At 44.2% G+C, this 20,767-nt stretch overlaps 3 protein-coding genes across 10 annotated transcripts; 2 read left to right on the plus strand and 1 right to left on the minus strand.

Moving 5' to 3' along the window:
* Positions 1 to 199: 199 nt before the first annotated feature.
* LOC6549896 (puff-specific protein Bx42) lies at positions 200 to 2,688 on the minus strand. Its single transcript, XM_001977337.3, has 3 exons — positions 2,273 to 2,688; positions 1,554 to 2,114; positions 200 to 1,488 (listed from the first exon to the last, which is right to left on the minus strand). Exons 1-3 carry the CDS (start codon positions 2,493 to 2,495, stop codon positions 629 to 631), a joined length of 1,644 nt encoding a protein of 547 aa, XP_001977373.1. The 5' UTR covers positions 2,496 to 2,688; the 3' UTR covers positions 200 to 628.
* A 323-nt stretch (positions 2,689 to 3,011) lies between these two features.
* On the plus strand, positions 3,012 to 4,220 carry LOC6549895 (ADP-ribosylation factor-related protein 1). Its single transcript, XM_001977336.3, has 3 exons — positions 3,012 to 3,189; positions 3,261 to 3,513; positions 3,685 to 4,220. The coding sequence occupies exons 1-3, from the start codon at positions 3,097 to 3,099 to the stop codon at positions 3,939 to 3,941; spliced, it is 603 nt and encodes a 200-aa protein (XP_001977372.1). The 5' UTR covers positions 3,012 to 3,096; the 3' UTR covers positions 3,942 to 4,220.
* A 594-nt stretch (positions 4,221 to 4,814) lies between these two features.
* On the plus strand, positions 4,815 to 13,936 carry LOC6549894 (AP-1 complex subunit gamma-1). Of its 8 annotated transcripts, none has more exons than XM_015155366.2 (16): positions 5,781 to 6,047; positions 7,080 to 7,268; positions 7,346 to 7,407; positions 7,661 to 7,802; positions 7,870 to 8,058; positions 8,134 to 8,372; positions 8,465 to 8,541; positions 9,045 to 9,062; positions 9,964 to 10,220; positions 10,281 to 10,876; positions 10,937 to 11,075; positions 11,141 to 11,429; positions 11,493 to 12,008; positions 12,062 to 12,205; positions 12,270 to 12,377; positions 12,438 to 13,560. In XM_015155366.2, the coding sequence occupies exons 2-16, from the start codon at positions 7,252 to 7,254 to the stop codon at positions 12,555 to 12,557; spliced, it is 2,913 nt and encodes a 970-aa protein (XP_015010852.1). In that variant the 5' UTR covers positions 5,781 to 6,047; positions 7,080 to 7,251; the 3' UTR covers positions 12,558 to 13,560. The 8 variants fall into 8 exon arrangements, with proteins under 8 accessions (XP_001977371.1, XP_015010853.1, XP_015010852.1 ...); XM_015155364.2 differs by having other exon boundaries at positions 5,781 to 5,985; XM_026982627.1 differs by lacking the exon at positions 5,781 to 6,047 and adding an exon at positions 6,054 to 6,185.
* The last annotated feature ends 6,831 nt before the right edge of the window (positions 13,937 to 20,767 follow it).

Raw genomic sequence — 20,767 nt, forward strand, 5'->3', positions numbered from 1 at the left:
TATATTTTCCTAGGAGGGAAACAAATAGCAAGTTTAAGAACACATCATTTTGAACAATTCAAATTAGCAGAGCAACACTCAACATTCGTTACATTTAGTAAAGTACTTCAGGATTAGTTATTTCTTAAAAGTATTTATTTGTTTCCTATTTACTTTATGAAATCAAATGGAGTGGTATTTCATACTACAAAAAAGTCCGTTGGAAAGCTTATTGGCAACAGCTGGTCACTTTATTCATCGATTCAATGGCGCCATAAAGATGGCCTTCATACTTTAAAAGTTACTATACTGCGTGTGTATTATATTATAGATCCGGAAGCAAGTATTCTTACCCCCTCGGCTTGTACCAGTGATTTGTCTGTCACTGGCCAGTGGCTCTGTCTCAGATGTACACTGGTTGCGGTTCCTTGAAGCGCAAAATTAGAGGATGACGACCAATACCAAATAACAAGAAAACCACCCGTAACTACACAATTGTGTTATGTCAAGATCCTGTGATTATTATTGAAATTCTCGCCAAGTTTTTGGAGTAGTTAAAAAAGTTGGTTTGGTTGGTGAATGATGATAGTGTTTGCGATGATGATGACGGTACAACGATGATTACTGATCCTCACGCTAAAGCTTTTATCTAATCGCGCCTGCTGCGCTTGCGATCCGAATGGCTGCTGCGCTCGTTATTCTTCTCCTCGGCTCGCTTGGGCGCCTTTTTGGCCATGTTCAAGAACTGATCCAGACCGAAGGGATCTTCCTCCTTCTCGAACTCCACGGGTCCACTCCGCTGACCAGCGGCCGCATCTCTGGAGGCACCGGAGAACTGCTTGTCTGGCACGAAACGCTTGGTATTTACAATGGCATCCAGATCACCACCGTAGTTATCGCTATCCGCCTGCTTGCTGGGTCGGTAGATGTGGGCGCCCAGTGTATTGGAGTCGCGCCACGGCTTGTCGTACACGTTGTACGCCTCGTCATCTCCGTAACCGGAGTCCATGCCCTTGGTGGTGTTAAAGAGACGCTGATCGAAGAGGGTTTCACCGTTGCCGGCACTCTTCGCGGGCAAACCCAAAGCGATCTGCTCGGAAATGTCACGCTCTCTCTCCCTCTGCAGTTTCGATCGCTTTTCAGGTGCCGCCCGCTGCAGGTTTCTATCCCGCTGGCGTTCCCTTTGCCGCTCCGCCCGCAAGTCATTGCGTTCACGCGCCTCGGCCCCTCCAGCTCCTAGTCCGGATGGTTCGGCTGCCTCCGGATTTCGTAGTCCTGCTCGCTCTTCGCGAGCCCGCTGTGCCATCATACGCAGCATATCCTCCTTCTTCTCCTTCTCTTTTTGGGCCAGCTTCTTCTCCAGCTGGGCGCGTGCCTCGACCGCCTCGCGCGCCTTTCGATCAGCTATGTACAACGCTTCGGCCATCTTGGCGAACTTCTCGTTGATGTGCACCTGCTGCAGACCACGTCCATCGGCTGCCAGACGCTTGTCCAGGGGAATGGTGTAACCTGAAATCGAGGCAAAGTTTCAATTAGGAAAATGAAGATGATATATTAGATATATTAGGTCGCACCTTTGGCGTTCTTCCAGTTCGATATGCAGGGCGGGATCTTCCACTCCTTTTGCTCCTTGACCGTCACCTTGCGTGATGGTGAGTGGAGGACAGGTGCCGGAGGCGATGGAGGCCCTCGTGGAATCTTCTTGTTTATGCGGAACTTGGGCGGCTCCATCGGATCGAGCTGAGCCTCCACCATACGGATGACACGCTGCTTGGCGCCCGAATTGAAGGCATCGCCCTGCTGCGAGGGCGTGTACCGGATGTACTGGGCGGGACCTGCCTTCTGGGCATGGCGCACGGGCAGCGCTGAGGTGATCTTCTGGTTGGTCAGCTTCTCTAGCGCCAGGCGCGTCTCCTCCGTCGTCTCCATAACCGTTTCCTCGTCTGGGCGCTGTAGTTCATCAGCATCTTCAGCCAACACCTCCGCCGGCAGCAGTTGCGAAATGGACGAATACACAATCTTGTCCTTGCCATGTCCCTGGCGTGCTATGGCATCGTATTTAACCTTTCCCTTGTCGTCCAGGCGAACGGCCAGAGCATCCGATTTCTTGCCCACATTTCCTGGTGCTCCCAGACCTGTCAAGAAGAAGGAGATGGAGGAATGGTTTCCATTTAATAAGGCACGCTTCAAAATGCTGCTCATGGCCCATTGGGGACCCCAATGGCACCACCAAACCACGACGATATCGTCTGCAACCAAAGAGAAAGTGGGATTAGCACTAGTAGGAACCCACCTAGTGGATATTGCGCCACATGGATCTCCGGGAAGGCACCGCCATCGCCGAAGTCCGCCTCCGTATGCGGAACCCAATCCTTGCGCTGTCCGTACGGCGGAGCAGCGATTTTGGCGGAGACCAGGGCTCCGATCTTTGGTGCTCCGCGGGCGGCCAGGCGACGCTCGTCCTCCCGATCCCAGACCGCGTTCGTCGGCGTGGGCAGCAGGCTCGATAGCGACATAGCTGATGTGTTCTCTGTGGCGACTTAATTCCTACGTGAAACCACTTTTTTCAAATTGCAAGCCACAAAAAATACAATGGAAATTTGGAAAAAAACACGCATGCACACGGACACACATACAAGCGTAGGGATATAGGGTTGCCAGACTGCAAGTACGGTATAAGCTATCGAGTCTGGTCACTTTTAATTATGGATTCCAAATATTGCGTATTGCCTATGTAAGGGGTAACATCACAAAAATGGCAAACAAATAGAGTTCCCATTTTTGAACACAGTTCGATTTGGAAATTAATTACGAACATAACGAGGTATGACAATCCATATTGAGACCATTATTTCGAATGTTTTGATCAAAATTCTTATAATTTTTATATTACAAATCAGAGGTGGTCAGAAAATTCCCAAATTCGAATGTATTGTTCCTATGTATTATTTGTATTTTTATTATTCTAATTTTTTCTAGGCAATACATTTATCTAGCTAATTTCCCGCTACGCTTGCCCACTCGATACTATCGCACCGCCCTAGTCGCTGGTAGTGCCATCGCTAGCAGTGCAGTCAACAATTTAAGTTTGTTTTATGTTGGCCAAAAGACAATACGATGTACACGTTGATGCACGGCTTCTACAAGTACATGACTCAGAAGGACGACTACTGCGTGGTGATCCTGGGCCTGGACAATGCTGGCAAAACGGTATGCAGTTGGATCATCCATTTAATCATCCATCAGAGATTGGACGGAAACTAACACCTCTGCCCACGTAGACTTACTTGGAAGCCGCCAAGACCACATTCACGCGGAACTACAAGGGTCTCAATCCCAGCAAGATCACGACGACGGTGGGCCTCAACATCGGCACCATCGACGTCCAGGGCGTACGCCTCAGCTTCTGGGATCTTGGTGGCCAGCAGGAGCTGCAATCTCTGTGGGATAAGTACTACCAGGAATCGCATGGCGTCATTTACGTGATTGATTCCAACGATAGAGAGCGCATGGACGAGTCCAAGATGATCTTTGGTAAGTAAAAGTAGTCTTTGAATTTATATTTATTGAAATACTCGGGATTCATCATGATTTGATACCATTTTTTAAGATGATCTTTGTTATTACTCGCACTATTTGAAAGAAAAATATCGACTTTTACATACATACTCTGTAAGAATCTAATATATGCCTCAACATCTATAGACAAGATGATCAAAAACGAACTGCTGTCCGGAGTACCTTTGCTCATCCTGGCCAACAAGCAGGATCTGCCGGATGTGATGGGCGTGCGGGAGATCAAGCCAGTGTTCCAGCAGGCGGGCGCTCTAATCGGGCGTCGAGATTGCCTCACCATTCCCGTATCCGCGCTGCACGGCGAGGGCGTTGACGAGGGAATCAAGTGGCTGGTGGAGGCCATCAAACGACATGCGGTGGTCCGGCCGCCGCGGGAAAACGATTAGAAGACAAGGAGAATACACGGGCCTGGTAGTGGGCCTTCCACTGGCTTTAATTAGACTTGTACTTTTGTAAGTTAAGGGCATAGAATAACGCTTATATGTAATAGCCGGAGGAGATTGTGAGATACCAATTGTACATTGCTAAAAATGTTGCTTTATCTGCAAAGGCCTTAACTGGATTTCTTTTCGGTAAACTACAGCTTGTAAATGACGAAATTAATGTTAGAAAGCTAAGAGACCAGGACAACAAATTACAAATACAATTCTTACAATGGCAGAGAACGTAATGCTTATTAGCCTAACAAGTGCAAGGATTCGTAAGTATTAGAAGTTGTGTATGCTTGGCAGGGACATTTTTTTAGACTTCTGTATATATCGTATGTTATATAGCAAACCCATTGAAGACGTACTTGGTTTTAAAAAATTGAACATTTGTTTATGTATAATCTATTTATTACAAGTTTGTTTATAGTTACTGGAGTTTTCTATAAATAACCCAGATACTTGGGTATTGGGATCCCAAAAATGTAATAAAACTGAACTTATTCACATCTGCCATGGTTAATCGTTAGCTATAGAGTATGTGTGGGCGATTCGAGGTCCACCGAAATGGGGAGAGTTGCGGCTTTATCTAACAGCACTGCACTCGTACTACACCTCGATATGGCGGTTGTCAATGGGGCTCCGCTTGTCCGAACCGAACGAAGCCGAACCGCGAAAAGAAACAACCAGCCGGGATTGTGTTGTTCTCACGGCGAGGGGAGCATTATTACCATTATCAGCCCGATAGATAAGTGCTGTGTGTGCCACCAAAAGGCAAAGGCAGAAGAACATTAAATACAAAAAAAAAACACCTGGTGAGTGGCACTGGAATCGTCAGTCTTCCGCAGGAGTTCCCACCGCTCGGACTGGAAATGATCGGCCGCCAGCTAGGGCTAGATAGCTAGACCTATAGCTAAAGAAAAGCAGAGCGTTACCTGTTAACTATTAGTGTACATTAGATAAGGCCTATGTGGAGCACTCGCCGCTTATCGCTGCCATTTCCATACCCAACGCACTCCCGTTCCCATTCCAGTCGGTTTAGTTCCGTGCTCCAGTGAGAAGCCACGATGTATCCGTATTACGAGCAGGACTGGAGCGTTCTGCCGCCGGAGAACAATCGCAGGTGAGATGAAATCCCGCCCGGTACTCGTACATTCCCTATAAGATTCGCCAGTCGATATTTGGAAAATGAAACTTTTGAAAATGTGTTTCAAAAATGACGTTATCGCAGTGTGACCGTCTGTTGACCGCTATGCGTAGCGGTATTTTTTTTATTTGTGCTGTGGTGTGGCAAAGGGAAATCGTTGAATCACCCCAAAGTGCTTGGTAATGCTAATTAAAATGCAATTTATTGTTCTGTTGTTATCATATTTAACTCCATGTTGAGCATTGCATTGCATTCCATGTGAGTTGTAGCGGTTCAAATACAATGACATAGAAATATACAAAAGTGCATTTTTACTTTGATAAGAAAATCAAATTAACTGAAATATTATTTAACTTCTTAGAAATACAAATATCTCTATATTTTTGCTATGTTTTACTTAATAAGAAGATCAAAACGGTTAATTTGGTTATTCTCCATCTAAATACAATTAGGCCTTCGCCTTGGTCTTTACACACAAATGTTTGTCTGGCATAATATACAAATATATAAAAATAATATAAATATATATATATAAAATAATTGAATACATACACATACATAAGTGCAATAGAGCCTATATTTGTTTTTACTCTATTACAATAGTTTTTACTCTCTTTCTTTTTCGCTGAAAACCACTGTGCGCCCAAATGCGCTAACGCCTTTCAGCGCGACGCGTTAGTGCCTTTCGGGCACACTGCTTGTAAATATCGCGCTCTCGCTCGCACCCACTACCACTGTTGCGCTCATCATCAACATATTCTCGACGAAACATTTTTTTTTACTTGTTACGTTGATTTTGTGGCGTTTAAAATAGCGATTAACCAGCGCCAAGTTGGCCCAGCGAACATGTGCTAAAGCGTAAATGCAGTGCTAGAATAGGCATTTATTCAATTGCAGAATCATTCCAGTTAAAAGCGAAGGTGTGTGCGTGTACTTGCGACGACGGGCCGTGTGTTGAAATTTTTTTTTTAGTTTTTGTCGCGTTGTTAAATTTTGTATTTTAAAAGCTGACGCGTTTCTTGGCCATCCATTAACAAAAAAAAACGTAACGCCTTCAAGTCCGTCAATGCATCAAATTTTTTTAAACGGAAATGCCCGTTGAAAAGTGTGCCATAGATTTTCCTGCCCTTTTCTTGTTGGCCCAAAAGGCATGCATGCATGTGTGTGTGCGTATGTGTGTGTGAAAGTGTGTGTGGGCCTTCCAGTGAATCGCATAAATTAGCAGGCGAAAAATCACATTGAAAACAAACGAGGAAAGCTAGCAAGAAAAAAACCCTACGTGTTAAATATATACTATATGGTATATAGAAGTGACGTTATTTCATGACTTTTTAATGCAATCGATATGTGTGTATGTATGTCAGTTATGCTATCGCTGGCAGCTGTTTTCGTTTTTTGCCCAGTTCAATTAATAAAATATTAAGTGGACATCCGTAAACAAGTTGGATTCTTTTGGCCTAACAGCTTCTCCTTTTCCAATTGGACATTGGAAACCCTTTGCGCGCGTTTGACTGTCTCTGCATGTGTATGTGTGTGCATTAATCATTTAATCAATTTGCATTGCGCTCCCAACTGAAGTGAGTAAAGCACAGTAATTTGTTGTTGCCTTGGCCAGAGAGAGAGATCAAACGTATTTGTTTGAGCCAACTCACACACGCACGCATCTGAGATGTCAGTTTCATAACAACAGCGATCTACTTTATGTCAGCCAGCGGTAATTGTCACTGCTTTTAGTTAAACTATTCAGCTTGTTTTTTTTCCAATTCCATTAGCTTTGAAAGAGAGCGAGCGAGAGAGTAAGAGAGCGAGTGCAACAAAATAGCGGCCGGCTGTTGTTCTCTGTGTGTGCATGTGTGTGTGTTGTGTGGGAGTGCAGGTGTGTGCGTGGAAGATCTGCAGAGGAAAAACCGTTTGTTCGTTTCGCTAATTTGTGTTGTTGCACCGCCGCCCAGCAACAAAAAGAAAACAGGAGAGCACATAGGCCGGCAAATAGTTAACAAATCCAAGCATAATAGAACCTAATAATAATAACAAAAAAAAAGAAAAAATAAAAACAGATACAAATAAAAGAAGGAGCGGACAAAAGGCTGCCACACAAGTGATTCAACGTTTCTCGCCGCCACAATGAACTCCGAGCATGGGTAGGATCCTAAACTGCAGTCCCCACATCCCCGGATTACTATCCCCATTTAAACCTATTTAACCTCTTCCTCGGCAGATTTAATCCAGCCTTCAATATGGCCACCATACGGCAAGCATTCACAGAGGCGGTGGAGAGAGGTAAGTGCACAGCAGGGAATCCCACTTGGTAGATTATGCCAATCAGAATGAGGATCACCCGAAAGGTGGCTAGAAGTATGCTGCACTTTGTATGCATAGAAATATTTGATTTCTGATTTCAAGTGGTATTCGACATGCAAATTTAGCTAAATCCTTGACATGAAACGAAAGACACAGACTGGGCGTTAAGAGAGATCAACGGCCAGACGAAACCCGATTCATCAACATATTCATTTCCATTTCTCGCCCACAGTCAGAATGCCTACGCCCACACGCCTGCGCGACCTCATCCGACAGATTCGCGCCGCCAGAACCGCCGCCGAGGAGCGGGCGGTGGTCAACAAAGAGTGCGCCTACATACGGAGCACGTTCCGCGAGGAGGACTCCGTCTGGCGGTGAGTCATGTCAGCTATATAGATGGCCCTATAGCTACTATATAATGTTTATCATATGCGCCCACAGCTGTCGCAACATTGCCAAGCTGCTGTACATACACATGCTCGGCTATCCGGCTCACTTTGGCCAACTGGAGTGCCTTAAGCTGACGGCCAGCACGCGGTTCACAGACAAGCGGATCGGCTACCTGGGCGCCATGCTGCTGCTGGATGAGCGGCAGGATGTCCACCTGCTCATCACCAACTGCTTGAAGAAGTAAGCTTTGGTCGGGGTATCGGATTTTGCATTTCACTAGCACTTACTAACCTATTACACAATCACAAATTGCAGCGACTTGAACAGCTCGACGCAGTTCGTCGTGGGCCTGGCCCTGTGCACTCTGGGTGCGATCGCATCACCGGAAATGGCCCGGGATCTGGCCAGCGAGGTGGAGCGTCTGATGAAGTCCCCGAACACGTACATTCGCAAGAAGGCGACGCTGTGCGCCTTCCGCGTCATCCGCCGTGTGCCCGAGCTGATGGAGATCTTTTTGCCGGCTACGCGTTCCCTGCTCAGCGAGAAGAATCATGGTAGGTTTACCTTAAGTGGAAGGAGTTCATAGATCTGTGCAATATAAACTAGTTTTTGCTCTGCAACTTATTGTCAATGCGTTCTCCTCTAGGAATCTTGATCACTGGCGTTACGCTGATCACGGAGATGTGCGAGAACAGTTCGGACACGCTGATGCACTTCAAGAAGGTAAGTTGACTTGGTGCCAGCGACGGAGTCACGTCCTCGGAATCAGTTAACGCGGCAGAGGCCTTCTACTTCATCAACTGCCACTGCTGCTGCTCCTGCTGCATCTGGGTTTCCTCCTCATTAATCCTCATTAGTATGGCGCTCGGGAAATTAAAAAAGGCAAACGCCCCCAAAATGCGGGTTCCAAGCCAAAGCAATTTTTGTGTACAATTATCGCGCCCATTTGCCATTTGCTGTAGTACCATAATTAAACCATATTTTTATCCTGCTATCACCCATTTTGCCCATATATAAATATATATACATATGTATATATATTTATAAATGTATGTACATATATATAACCCTGAAAAAAGTATCTGCCAATTTTTTAACCACATCCCACACTCCTTATCGTTTCGATCAACCTGTATACTTACGATTTTTTAACGCTTGTTTGTTTTTGATCGAATTCGAATACCGCGCAAAACACAAAATGAAATTTGTTGTAATTTGCTTGCCAGGATAGCGGAAATCGAGAGGTATGATTGTTGCGCCTAACTAGAAAATATACCTGTAACGCCTTCTATATTTACCTAATACCCCCACACTATGTATAAAATTGTAAAAAGTATGATTTTGTAAGAGTTCCATGCTGTGTTGCCTATGTATATGTCTGTCTAAGCCAGCGATATCTCTAGTTTATATCTAAATCCAAATCGGTTGTTGAAATTACTCGCTAGCCATTTAAATAATGCACTAGTACTAGCATATTAAATATAATCAAAAATAATTTAAAATGGTTGGTTATCTATCTCATGACAGCAACTATAAACTATTTCTGATAACAAGATGCTGATAATATATTTATCTTATCGGTCTTCCATGAAAACGGAGTACAAAATGTCATTTGAAAATCGTTTGCTTTAAAGACAATTCAATTTAAATATGGACTATCAGTATTACCACAAAAGCCATTTGCCTAACTGCTTTGATAGCGATATATCCCTTGCCTTGATCAGCTGCATCAGATTGTATATAATACCCTGCTATTTGTATAAATCCTGTGATCCATACAACCATTTCGCTTGCACGGACATATACATACATGTAATCATGGCCAGCGGAAATTCACTTTTGGCCAAGAGGCTTAGATCTACACGAAATTTTTGGTAGAATTCCCCAACTGCTCCACACACACGACCTGTACATAAAGGGTTTTTCGTAGATGACCGTGTCTCAAGAGTTTTTTGAGCCGGGCCTTAGAACTTTCTCGTTTCATTTGCACACTTGAAGTTTTTAAAGTTCTTTGTACACGAAACGCACACTCCATAAAATTGCACACCCTTTATTAAACGCTCACTGTCACAAACTTTTCCGTATTTCCCGCATTGTGTTAGAGGCTGAAATGCATTTTTAATGGCTTTGTGTAAATGCCCCCAGATTGTGCCGAACTTGGTGCGCATCCTGAAGAACCTGATCCTGGGCGGCTATTCGCCGGAGCACGACGTCAGCGGCGTGAGCGATCCGTTCCTGCAGGTGAAGATCCTGCGACTGCTGCGCATCCTGGGCCACAATGATCCGGATGCCTCCGAGGCGATGAACGACATTCTGGCCCAGGTGGCCACCAACACGGAGACGAGCAAGAATGTGGGCAACACAATCCTCTACGAGACCGTGCTCTCCATCATGGATATACGGTGAGTGGTTACCTTCTTATGATTTGGCTTGCAAACTAAGAGATTGCATTTTGCTGGCAGCTCGGAGGGCGGATTGCGCGTCCTGGCCGTCAATATCCTGGGACGATTCCTGCTCAACTCGGACAAGAACATACGGTACGTGGCGCTGAACACGCTGCTGCGAACGGTGCACGCGGACACGTCGGCGGTGCAGCGGCATCGCACCACCATTCTGGAGTGCCTCAAGGATCCGGACGTCTCGATCCGTCGGCGGGCGATGGAGCTGTCGTTTGCGCTGATCAATGCACAAAACATACGTACAATGACCAAGGAGCTGCTGCTCTTCCTCGAGAAGGCGGATGCCGAGTTCAAGGCGCAGTGCAGCTCGGGCATGATCCTAGCCGCCGAGCGTTACTCCCCGACCACGCGCTGGCATCTGGACACGCAGTTGAGCGTGCTGATTGCGGCCGGCAACTATGTGCGCGACGACGTCGTCTCCTCCACCATCCAGCTGGTGTCCAGCAGTCCCGTCCCGGAGCAGACGTACATCACGAACCGTTTCTGGGAGTCGCTGCAGGTGGCCAATCACTGCGAGGACAAGCAGCCGCTGCTGCAGGTTGCCGTCTGGGCCATAGGCGAGTACGGCGATCTTTTTATGTACGGCGCCAACGAGGATGGTAAGTAGCCGGCAATCTCATTCCCCAATCCAATTGTCGATCCTCGTCTCCAACTTGCAGAGTTTGAACGGCCCACTGAGAGTGATCTGATCGCTGTGTATCATAAGTTTTTAACCTCTGCTCAAGTCTCGACCACAAGCAAGCAATATGCTCTGGTCTCCCTAGCCAAGCTAAGCACGCGTTTGCAACAGTGCGTGGAGTAAGTACAAGCACATCCCACGTCCACGATGATAACCCAACTCATATAATCGCTATTCAACACAGGGAAATCCAGGCACTGATCACGTCATTTGGCAGCCACCTGAATGTGGATCTGCAGCAGCGAGGCGTGGAGTTCACGCAGCTCTTTGGCCATTACAAGCATCTGCGACCACCGCTGCTGGAAAAGATGCCGGCCATGCAGATCAGCAGGATTAGCTCGCAGAACGGCGAGAGCGGCGGCGGCTCCTTCGACGACAACAGTCCCGATGTCATCGAAAATGGCGTGGAGGGAGGCGGCGGTGGCGGACACTCACTTATCGAAAGCAATATGAACACCCTTGGTGACAATACGGTATATTGGGTTACTCATCCTACCCGCTAAACTGATTTTCATAGACTCCCTAATCTCTTGCAGAACATTTTGCTGGATCTGCTAGGCAGCACGGATCTCTCGGCGGGCGGCGCTGGCGATTTGGTGGCGGCTACAGATCACTCGAATGCCGTGCATAAAAAGAACTCGCGCAATGCAAACGATGTGGCTGCGCCCGTTTCCAATAACCAGGATCTGTTGGATCTGCTCGATTTGGATCTATCCGCGCCATCGTCCACGACGACGGGTGCGCCGGCGGGCGGAGGAGGAGGCGGTGGCATTCTGGCCATGGCCGGGGACAATAACCAGAGCAGTGCGGCAAACATGAATAACATGCTCGGTGGCCTGGACTTGGGCGGCTTTGGATCTGGCCTGGACAGCTCCGTCAGCATACCCACAAACGGCAACGATTTGGCCAGCATGCTGGGTGGACTGGGAGCCCCAACGGCTGCATCAGCGCCTCTGTCGGCTCCAGCTCCAGTTGGCAACCTCATCGATGGCCATGCCGGCGGTCTGCTGGGCGATCTGAATCCCACGGCTGCCTCCAACAATGTAGTAGTGGTGGGTGTACCCATTTCCATTCGCTAGCCATTGGTTAATCTCCATTCTTGTAGCCTCCACAGGGTCCCAGGCTGACGGCGCTGGACAAAGATGGGTTACTGGTGCAACTGGTTTCGGTCAGGGGCAGCGACTGCATGCGTATCTATATGACGACCACGAATAGCTCAGACAATACCCTGGATCAGTACTTGCTGCAGGTAAAATGGCTTGCAACATATTCTGTTGTTTCACATTCGATTCACATTTTTGAATGATTATCAGGCGGCTGTGCAAAGGAGTTTCCAGCTGCAGATGCTGACGCCATCCGGTTCGGTGCTGCCTCCCGGTGGAGTTATAACGCAGGAGATGCGCGTGGTAGCCACGTCGAATGTGAGTAGTGATGGGCTATGTTCTATTTGAAGCAATAGCAAATTCTCGCAACGTTTTTAGGCGACACTGCGGATGCGTCTGCGCATCCAGTACGTGCTCGATGGCCAGCAGCAGGTGGAGCAGACGGAGGTCAGTGGATTCCCCGAGCAACAGCCGGCGGCGGCGGTGACCGCCGAGTAGAACTGCAACTGTATTAAAGCGAAACCAGATTAGCCTAATATCGGAAGTAATAGAACACACGGCAAACTTGCGCAGCAGCAGGAGCAGCATCAACAACAGCGGCAACACTAAGAAAACACACACACTGTACACACTGTGGTTGTCACACATTTATTGTAAAATAAGTTATCACACACACACAGTAAAACACAGAGACACCCACGTAATCGCATCTAGATCAGAGCATTTTCCAAATCGGCGCACAGCGCTGTTCAGACTCAGACTGTTTGTTTTTTTAGCCGGGTTAGTCGGAGTCGGAGCTCGGTAGCTGAGAAAGTGAGGGATACAGCCCGCCCGCCCAAAAGCAGTTAACTTATATATTTTTTCTAATTTATATCTATACTATATATAAACACACTACTTGTCAAATCAATCTTTACGTTTGTCTTGTTTTATTATTAATAATTCTCTCACTTTAAATGGTGTGTAAACTTTTGTGTGTAAAAGACAACTTTCAGTTTTAAGTTAAGACAATAAAAGTCAAATCCACTATTCCCCATAATAAATGGCAACTAACAATGGCAAACAAAAAAGAAGAAGGAAAATATAAGATATGTATTAAAACCGATTGTGAATTATGTAGCGGAAGCATTTAAAAAGCTTAGCATTCTAATCGAATCGAAATGGAGCGAGTTGAACGATGTTTGATGCCATTTCGAGCAGTTTATTTGTTATTTCTATATGTAATGAGTATGAGTGTTTTTGTTTTTTGCCCCGTCCTGAGTCTTTTTGATCGGTTCCGGCTTCTGTTGGCCAGCCCCTGATATTCCTTCTTATTTACAACGCTAAACACGTTCATAATATAAATATATATATACAAAGACACCGAAAAACACACACGATCACGCGGATATATATTAAATTATGTATTGTTATTTCCTGTGCGCACGTACTTAAAGCGGAAAATCAACAGCAAGCAACCAGAGAAGTCTAAAAAATAAAATGAGATCGATGAAAACACAAACCAGCTAGCACTGTGGAAAACTAGATAATATCTATGATAAATATAATTGTAACTGAGGAGGAGGACGCAGCTTAGAACTATATATTAACTGATTAGTTGCCGTCGCCGATGAGAGGAGATGATGATGATGCAGATGAAGATGAAGATGATGAGGGGGGCATCGAGAAGCAAAGAAAATCCATTAACTATTATTATTATTATTATGAGTATAAATGAATTATGAAAGAAAGAGAGAGCGATAAGAAAATAATAACATTAACATATTGTACAATATATTATTATTTTTGTATTATTATCATTTCCTTTTATATCTACTTATATTCCACAAACCTTTTGAGCCGAAATAAACAAACGATTTCGTTTTATCGAAGGACTACATGCTAAACTCTACTTCTCATCGAATAAGGAGTATGATGACCTTTAAAGACGGATTTTCCATCATTTATCGAGGTTACAAGGAAATCGTGTTGGCAAATCCAGCAAGATTGGATGTTAATGTGCTTCAATGGTTTCAATGTCTATTCAAAAATTTCCAAATGAGTAGTTGTTAGAAGGAACATGTCAATTTGTCTTCCGCAATCTAATTGGGATAAAACAATAGGCAATCTTCTACAGAGATACCCACTCCTGCCCCCGAAAGTAGACTATGAAATGCTCGAAATCGCATTGCGCAAGATGAATCAATACACGTGACTGAATCAAATCACAGAAGTGACAGGCGTTGTGTTCCCTAAACTCTCCGTCATCCTGCAATCGTCGTAATCCTAATCCCCGGCGAATCTCCGCAGACAAGTGTCGGCGAACAATGGAAATCATCGAGGATAATGCTGGGAATCAAGACGTCTCACGGCTGTCAGCTGTGCCCGCTGCTTCCTTCCACTCCCATCCTGGATGTCCTGGCCCCTCAGTGGTGTCACTCTAACTTGTATTCCTTACATGGAATTTTTATGTCTATGATGTACATATTTCGGAAATCCTGTTCAGTGCCTCGCTGGTCAAAGTGGATCGGCGAGCCTACAGAAAGTTCTTTTGCGCCTTTTAGGACGATCTCAAATTACACAAATTTCTTTGTTTCATTGAAGTGTAAATGTGACTCTTAATCACCTACGCATACTTATGAAAGGCAAGTAGTTTACGAATGACAATCAAGCACATATATGTACATATGTACTTTGATTTTTTCCAGTGTCTCTTAGCTTTTCTAGCTCCTTCGCCGCTGATTCGATATTTTGGCATCTCTGGTGCAGCTGTCACCCATTGTTGTTTTTGTTTTTGTTGTTGCCGCCCCCCTTTACCGCTCTCACTTCCACTCCCTTTTGCGTTCTCTCTCTTTCGCTGATTTTGGCAGTACTCCTTTTGGGCGCTCCTTTCTTCCACTGGCGCACTCTCCTCTCTGCAGTCTCCGCTCCCGCGACGTATTGTAACCTTTGGTAAGGTTAAATGTGAGCAGCGGAACCCGCGAATTGTGCCACGCCAAAAGGGGCGTGTTGAGTGGGGGGGCGTGGCAGGCGAAGGAGGTGAGGGGAGGGGGGGGGGGCGGGGGGCAAGGCGCCGACGCATTGGCAGGAAAATGGGATATAGGGATATCTCGATACCGTTATCCCTTGCAGCCAACTCGAACGTGTTGCATGCAACCTGTCCGTTTCGCTCTCCTCCCCGTCTTCTTCTCCACCTCCCTCGGCCCATCTGCCCCACCCACTACTCCTACACTCCCACTTTTCACTTCCACGTGGGTGTGCGCTCGCTATAAACAGCACGAGCATCTGTGTGCGTGTGTGTGTGTGTGAGAGAGAGCATATCTCCGTATCAAAATCAAACTGATTCAGCATCTCCATCAGTACGAGTATTAGTATCAGCTGCAGCCGCTCTGCTCTCGCCTCTGCCGACGTCGAGTACAGTGGAGCCTCACAGGAACAATACAAAAACAACACACATAATATCCAAACTCCAAACAAGCGTAAGTAATAAGTTTTTTATAGATATTCCTCCATTGTTCCGAAACAGTAAGCGTTGCAAGCTGCCAATCGATGGTATTATCCATTTCATAGTACTACTTTTTCGAGTTAAGTACAATATCTTCAATGAACGAGTTATCTAAGTATATTTACTTGTAATTTCTTTGAGAAGGAATTTAAATTTCCCATAGCGAGTAATAACTTTTAAGTTCCATTGTAAGTTCGGATTAGCCAAGTAGCACTGTACACCCGCTGGTTGCCCCAAAAGGGGCAATTTGTGGGGCCAGTGAAGCTCCAGTGCCGCCTGTCCCTGCAATGATTGAGATTAGTTTCCATTTCTTAATTGAAAAGTTGCTCTAATCTTTTGATATTTGTGGAAATTTGCCACAGAAATTTATCAATTTTCCGGACCAGCCTTGGCCGCCTTGGCGCCCACTCCACCCCACTCCACCCCCCTCCCTTGCCCTGCTACCCGATAAACTGCCTTGAACAGCAATCGCCCTTCGGCTGCTGCGGCTGCTGCTATCGCTGCACTGGAAAAACAATTGGGGCCCAAAGGGCGGCGAATCTGATGCCAATTAAGAGGAAAGGTAAATTACCAGCGGAAGGCAAGGTTTTGAATTTCCCTTCATGACAAGTTTTGCCCGCAATCATAACATAATGAGCACATTTCGCGCTCACTTTCACTCGCCAATTACTGCATTGATTGGTATAATAATTTGCAGTAACCCAAAATAAAGTGCGGGTTTCGCTTAAAAACAAAAAGTACAATAAATTAGCCGTATATCGGAGATAAAGCTCCATAATTGTAAGTACACGAACTTTGCAGTTTGCGGATATTCTGTAGATATTGTATCTGCCCAATGATAGAGATGCACTGGGTATAGATTCTTAAGTCGAACACCCCTTTTCCTCGCAGTGTGTTGCTGATGCTGTTGTAGTTGCCTTATTCCCTTGGCCCACCTCCCTGCTCCCCGGCAAAATCAGGGCCGCCCCTCCCCCCTTTGGCCGCTGGCACATTTTGGGGGAAAGGAAAAAAGTAATTTTGTGCAACGATGCGACGACCCTTGGCCAGAAAATGAAAAAAAAAGACACAAGACACAAGACAGAAAAGAAAAACAACAGCGGGAACAACAACAAAATTGTAATGAGAAACCTTTTATGGCACAAACACATGCTCGCTTTTCCACCCACCCCCGCCCACTTTTCCCGCCGGCCACCCTGCGCCACCCCCTTCCAGCCACCCAAAAAGCCAAGTTATCTCTTCTGTTCTCTTCTCGTTTGCCTTTTAGTCGTAGTCTAATTTTATTTGGTTTGCTTTGCGCTTCATCTGCTCCTCCGCCTCCTCCGCGCCTTCTCCTTTATACTCTACTCCACTTCTATCTTTTGTCTACTTAGAATTAATAATTTTTGTTGTTTATACTTCCTTTTTTTTCATCTCCATCGTGTTGTAATACAATATGTTTGGAGGTCCCCTATATCTCTATATGTGCACAACTGCGGTCAAGATAGTAGCAGCAGGTCCTTGATTAGAATCAGTTAACAACTTTGGAGAAATTTGTTTACCATCTTATCATAAAAAAAGAAAAGTATTTTAAATTTAAATCCGATCTAATCTTAGTACATGTTAAGCAACGCAACTAAAAAGCCGCTGCTACTACTTCGACACCAGCTGTTGTTGCTTTTGTTTTCTCAGCGCTTCGAAGGTTGCCTTCGGTTCTTACTTTTACGTGTTTGATAATTTATATTACAAAATAAAAATCAAAAAGCTAAACAAGGTTGGGCCCGGAGTAGGGGTTAAGGGTGGGGGTGACTAAGGGTTAAGCGGAAAGAGAGAGGTGGATTTTGGCAAATGATTTGGATTTGGCAGGTGGGCCCCTCTCCTCTTCCACTTGCTCTTCTCCTGCTTTCTGGCTCTCTCCCGCTGAATTTCATTTCTTTTGTACATATTTGCTTGTTGGGTGTGCCTGTGTGTTTGTGTGTGCTTGCGATGGCGGGGGCGGGGGCGCGGGCGTGAGTGTGGGCGTGTCCATTGGGAGCATTGGAGCATCTTTATCGAAATAACATTGTAATTGCTTTTTGATAAATGAAGCACGCGCTGCACAACTGACAGCCGAACAACAAAAGCAACAACTAAAACAAACAGCGCGAGCGAGCGGCAGCGCACTGCTCTCGCACCAGTGCTACCCTATGATTGCTCGCCGCCAAGATCAAAAGCAATTGGCAGTCCAATTGGACTCCTAATTGGAAGCGCGTGGCTTCAAGTGGATTCGGGAGCTGGAATTACACAGGACTTTGATTATTTCTCACATGTTACAAAAAATGAAACAAAGAACGTGGTTTCTTAAATAATTTATATGGGAATTTACTTAGTCAGTAGTTGTTAACATTATAAATTTTTGTCTTTGATCTAGAGATGGAACAAAAATCCTTTTGATTGCAGCAAAAATTGGTAAATGAAAAAATGATTTGTGAAACGATTATCATTATCTTTATATTTTAACATGCTTCACTTAATTGTAAATTCAAGTATTAATCAGTTATCAAAAAAGCAAATAAAAATAACAAAGTATTCTATATGTATATTTTCATATATGTATCTGATATTTATATATAAATATGCTTAGCTTATCAGGAAGAAGTTTATTTGGTTATATCTGCTTTTGTTCTAAGTTGAAAATTGTCTTTCTTTATCAATTAACATTTGTATTGGTTATAAATACATACACCTAATTTTATATATTTTTTATACAATTATTTGAAAACATTCAGAAATAAGTGATATAAAAAATAGGAAAAGATTGAAATGTACATTCAAAGGAATCAAAGTTTAACACGTTTTTCAGTCCACACTTAGTTGTATTCTTTGTTTCTCCTCAAAGAATATTCTCTATATGCTTTAAATATGCATACTTATTTATTTGGAAGATTTTTGTTGAGTAGTTGGAATTAAAGGCATGGAGCTTCACGTACACGAAACCTCAAAACTAAAATCAAAAAAGTTTAAAATGTTGACTGCATTTGAACACCTATGCCATGGGTTAAACCCATAATAGGCTGATCACACTGCAGGGCATGATCGGCTACTCTTTTCAAGGGGTATTGTCAGTGGACATGCCCTTGCCGAATACTCGCAATGGGTATTCGGGGTTATAAAAGCAAAATCGCTTGGACGTCTCACTCAAGTGTCGCCCAGACCTAATCCCCCCGCCTTGGAAAAGACCCCTTCGGAAATGGGAATGGGGCACCACGCACTCTGGGAAGACAATTTAAAATGTTGAAAAATGCTCAGCTAATTGGCAGTTGACAGCGTCGAGAGCCTGGGATTGGCTTGGCCCACAAAAAAACAACACAGCCATCGGCAGGCGAGCATGGGTTAAGAGGAGGGATTGGGGCTGGGGGCTGGGGGGCTGCTTTAGCTGTAGGGGCATATAAATTTAATTTGGTTTATAAAAAGTGCTTGAGAGCGTGGAGTGCGGGGAGATGCTGAAGTGGCCGAGCAAACAACAGCTGAACCAAAAGGGGGATGATGGGAATTCGGATCTAATGGCAGCCAAGTGGCCAAGAAAAGCCAACCCCCTTTTGCTAATCCAGAAACAGGAAAGGCTAACACAAAAAAAAAAAAAATAAATTAAAGAACTTAAAAAAAAAAATGGAAAATAAAGAAAGCAGCAGAGACGAACGAAAAAGTTTCCCTAGCCGACGAAAGGAGTTTTGCGCAGAAAAGCAGCGTAGAAAGGAAAAGTTTAATCGGAAATTCTTTGGAGAATACTTTTTGGGCCGCGGCAAAGGAATTTTTCCATTTCATCTAGCCAAAGAAGTTTCTCATAATCGACACGACGACCCCTTTTTACACAATCAACCCCCTCGTCGCCTTGAATGCATTTGCATATCCCAACTCTAATTTATATGATAAGTGCGAGGACGAGGACGAAGGGGGATAAAATCGGGAAGCACAGTGGAGCAGAAGACAGGGGAGCCACAAAAATCGATGGCTTAGTTTTTTGATTACAAAGGGGGGGCTATAGTGTGCATAAATGTATACATGTACATGCATACATATTCCCATGCCAACCCGCAACAAATAAAAGTAGCCAAAAATGAGCTGCAATAACAAATCAAATTATATTTACATAATAAACGAATAAAGGATAAATGTTGAAAGGGTGCCGCACATCCGCTACCATCCTTCTCGTCCGAATTTATTCATACACTGTATATATCTAAATGTGATTGGCATATTTCGTATTTAGTCTTAACGAGTCTCTGCCACACAAAAAAAAAAAAACTACAAAACAAAGAGGTAACACACTTTGATTGCTTAACTAAAATTAAACTAGGACTGCATTATATATGGCAATGGGTTCACACTACACAAAGTTCTCACTCCACAGATTCCATTTTGGGGTAAGAAGATTGGCTGGGTCTATTTTTGATTTGATCGAATTCACTAATTCATACTACAACCGTTGGAGCAGACACTGTAAACATACGTTTTTATAAGAAACATCCAAGGCCGGAACACTCCATTAATCATATTAAGTTGTTCTTTCTTGCTCCGAAAACTAAAAGATTCCCTCAGGCTGGGAGACCATCTTCTTGCCCCTGGAAAACGTTCCATATCCTTAAAATCATAGGTTAACAAAACAATGTATTGTTATAATATAAATATAAATAAATTAGGGCTAAAATATTTACAGGCATTTTGCGTAGCGAAGTTATTTTTCTCAGCTTAGATCTTTAATTAACCATTAACCATAGTTTAGTTTAGTTTAGTTTAGTTAGTTACTTTGTTACTTTGTTTTTACATGCTCAAGTACAGTAAGTCATTTATAATAGTTTACTTTGTTGTTAATTCAATTGAGTTTGTCTAGGTATAAACATTTAAAAATTTTGAAAAATATTTACTTCTGATTTAAGTTGCTTTCCTTTTAATTTGTAATTAATTTTTGTTTTGCTTTGCCTTTTTTGCATGCGTTTATGTACTATGTTTAATTGAAGTTTTAAGACGACGAAAAATGGAAAAGAGATGCATGATATTTTGTATTTGTATTAATTGGTATTTATTTGTTTTTAACCTGAGATAAAAACAAATTAATATTGTTTGTATGTTTGCAAGCGAGCGACGACGATTGACAAAAAATTTGTAGCAATTTGTTGCATTTAGTTTGGTGTATGTAGTTGGTTGGCCGTTGGCCCCTAGTCTATTATATAATATAATATAATATATAATATATAATAATATAATATAT

The sequence above is a fragment of the Drosophila erecta genome, unplaced genomic scaffold (assembly GCF_003286155.1).
Source record: "Drosophila erecta strain 14021-0224.00,06,07 unplaced genomic scaffold, DereRS2 tig00000152-arrow-arrow-pilon, whole genome shotgun sequence".
NCBI classification, from domain to species: Eukaryota; Metazoa; Arthropoda; class Insecta; order Diptera; family Drosophilidae; genus Drosophila; species Drosophila erecta.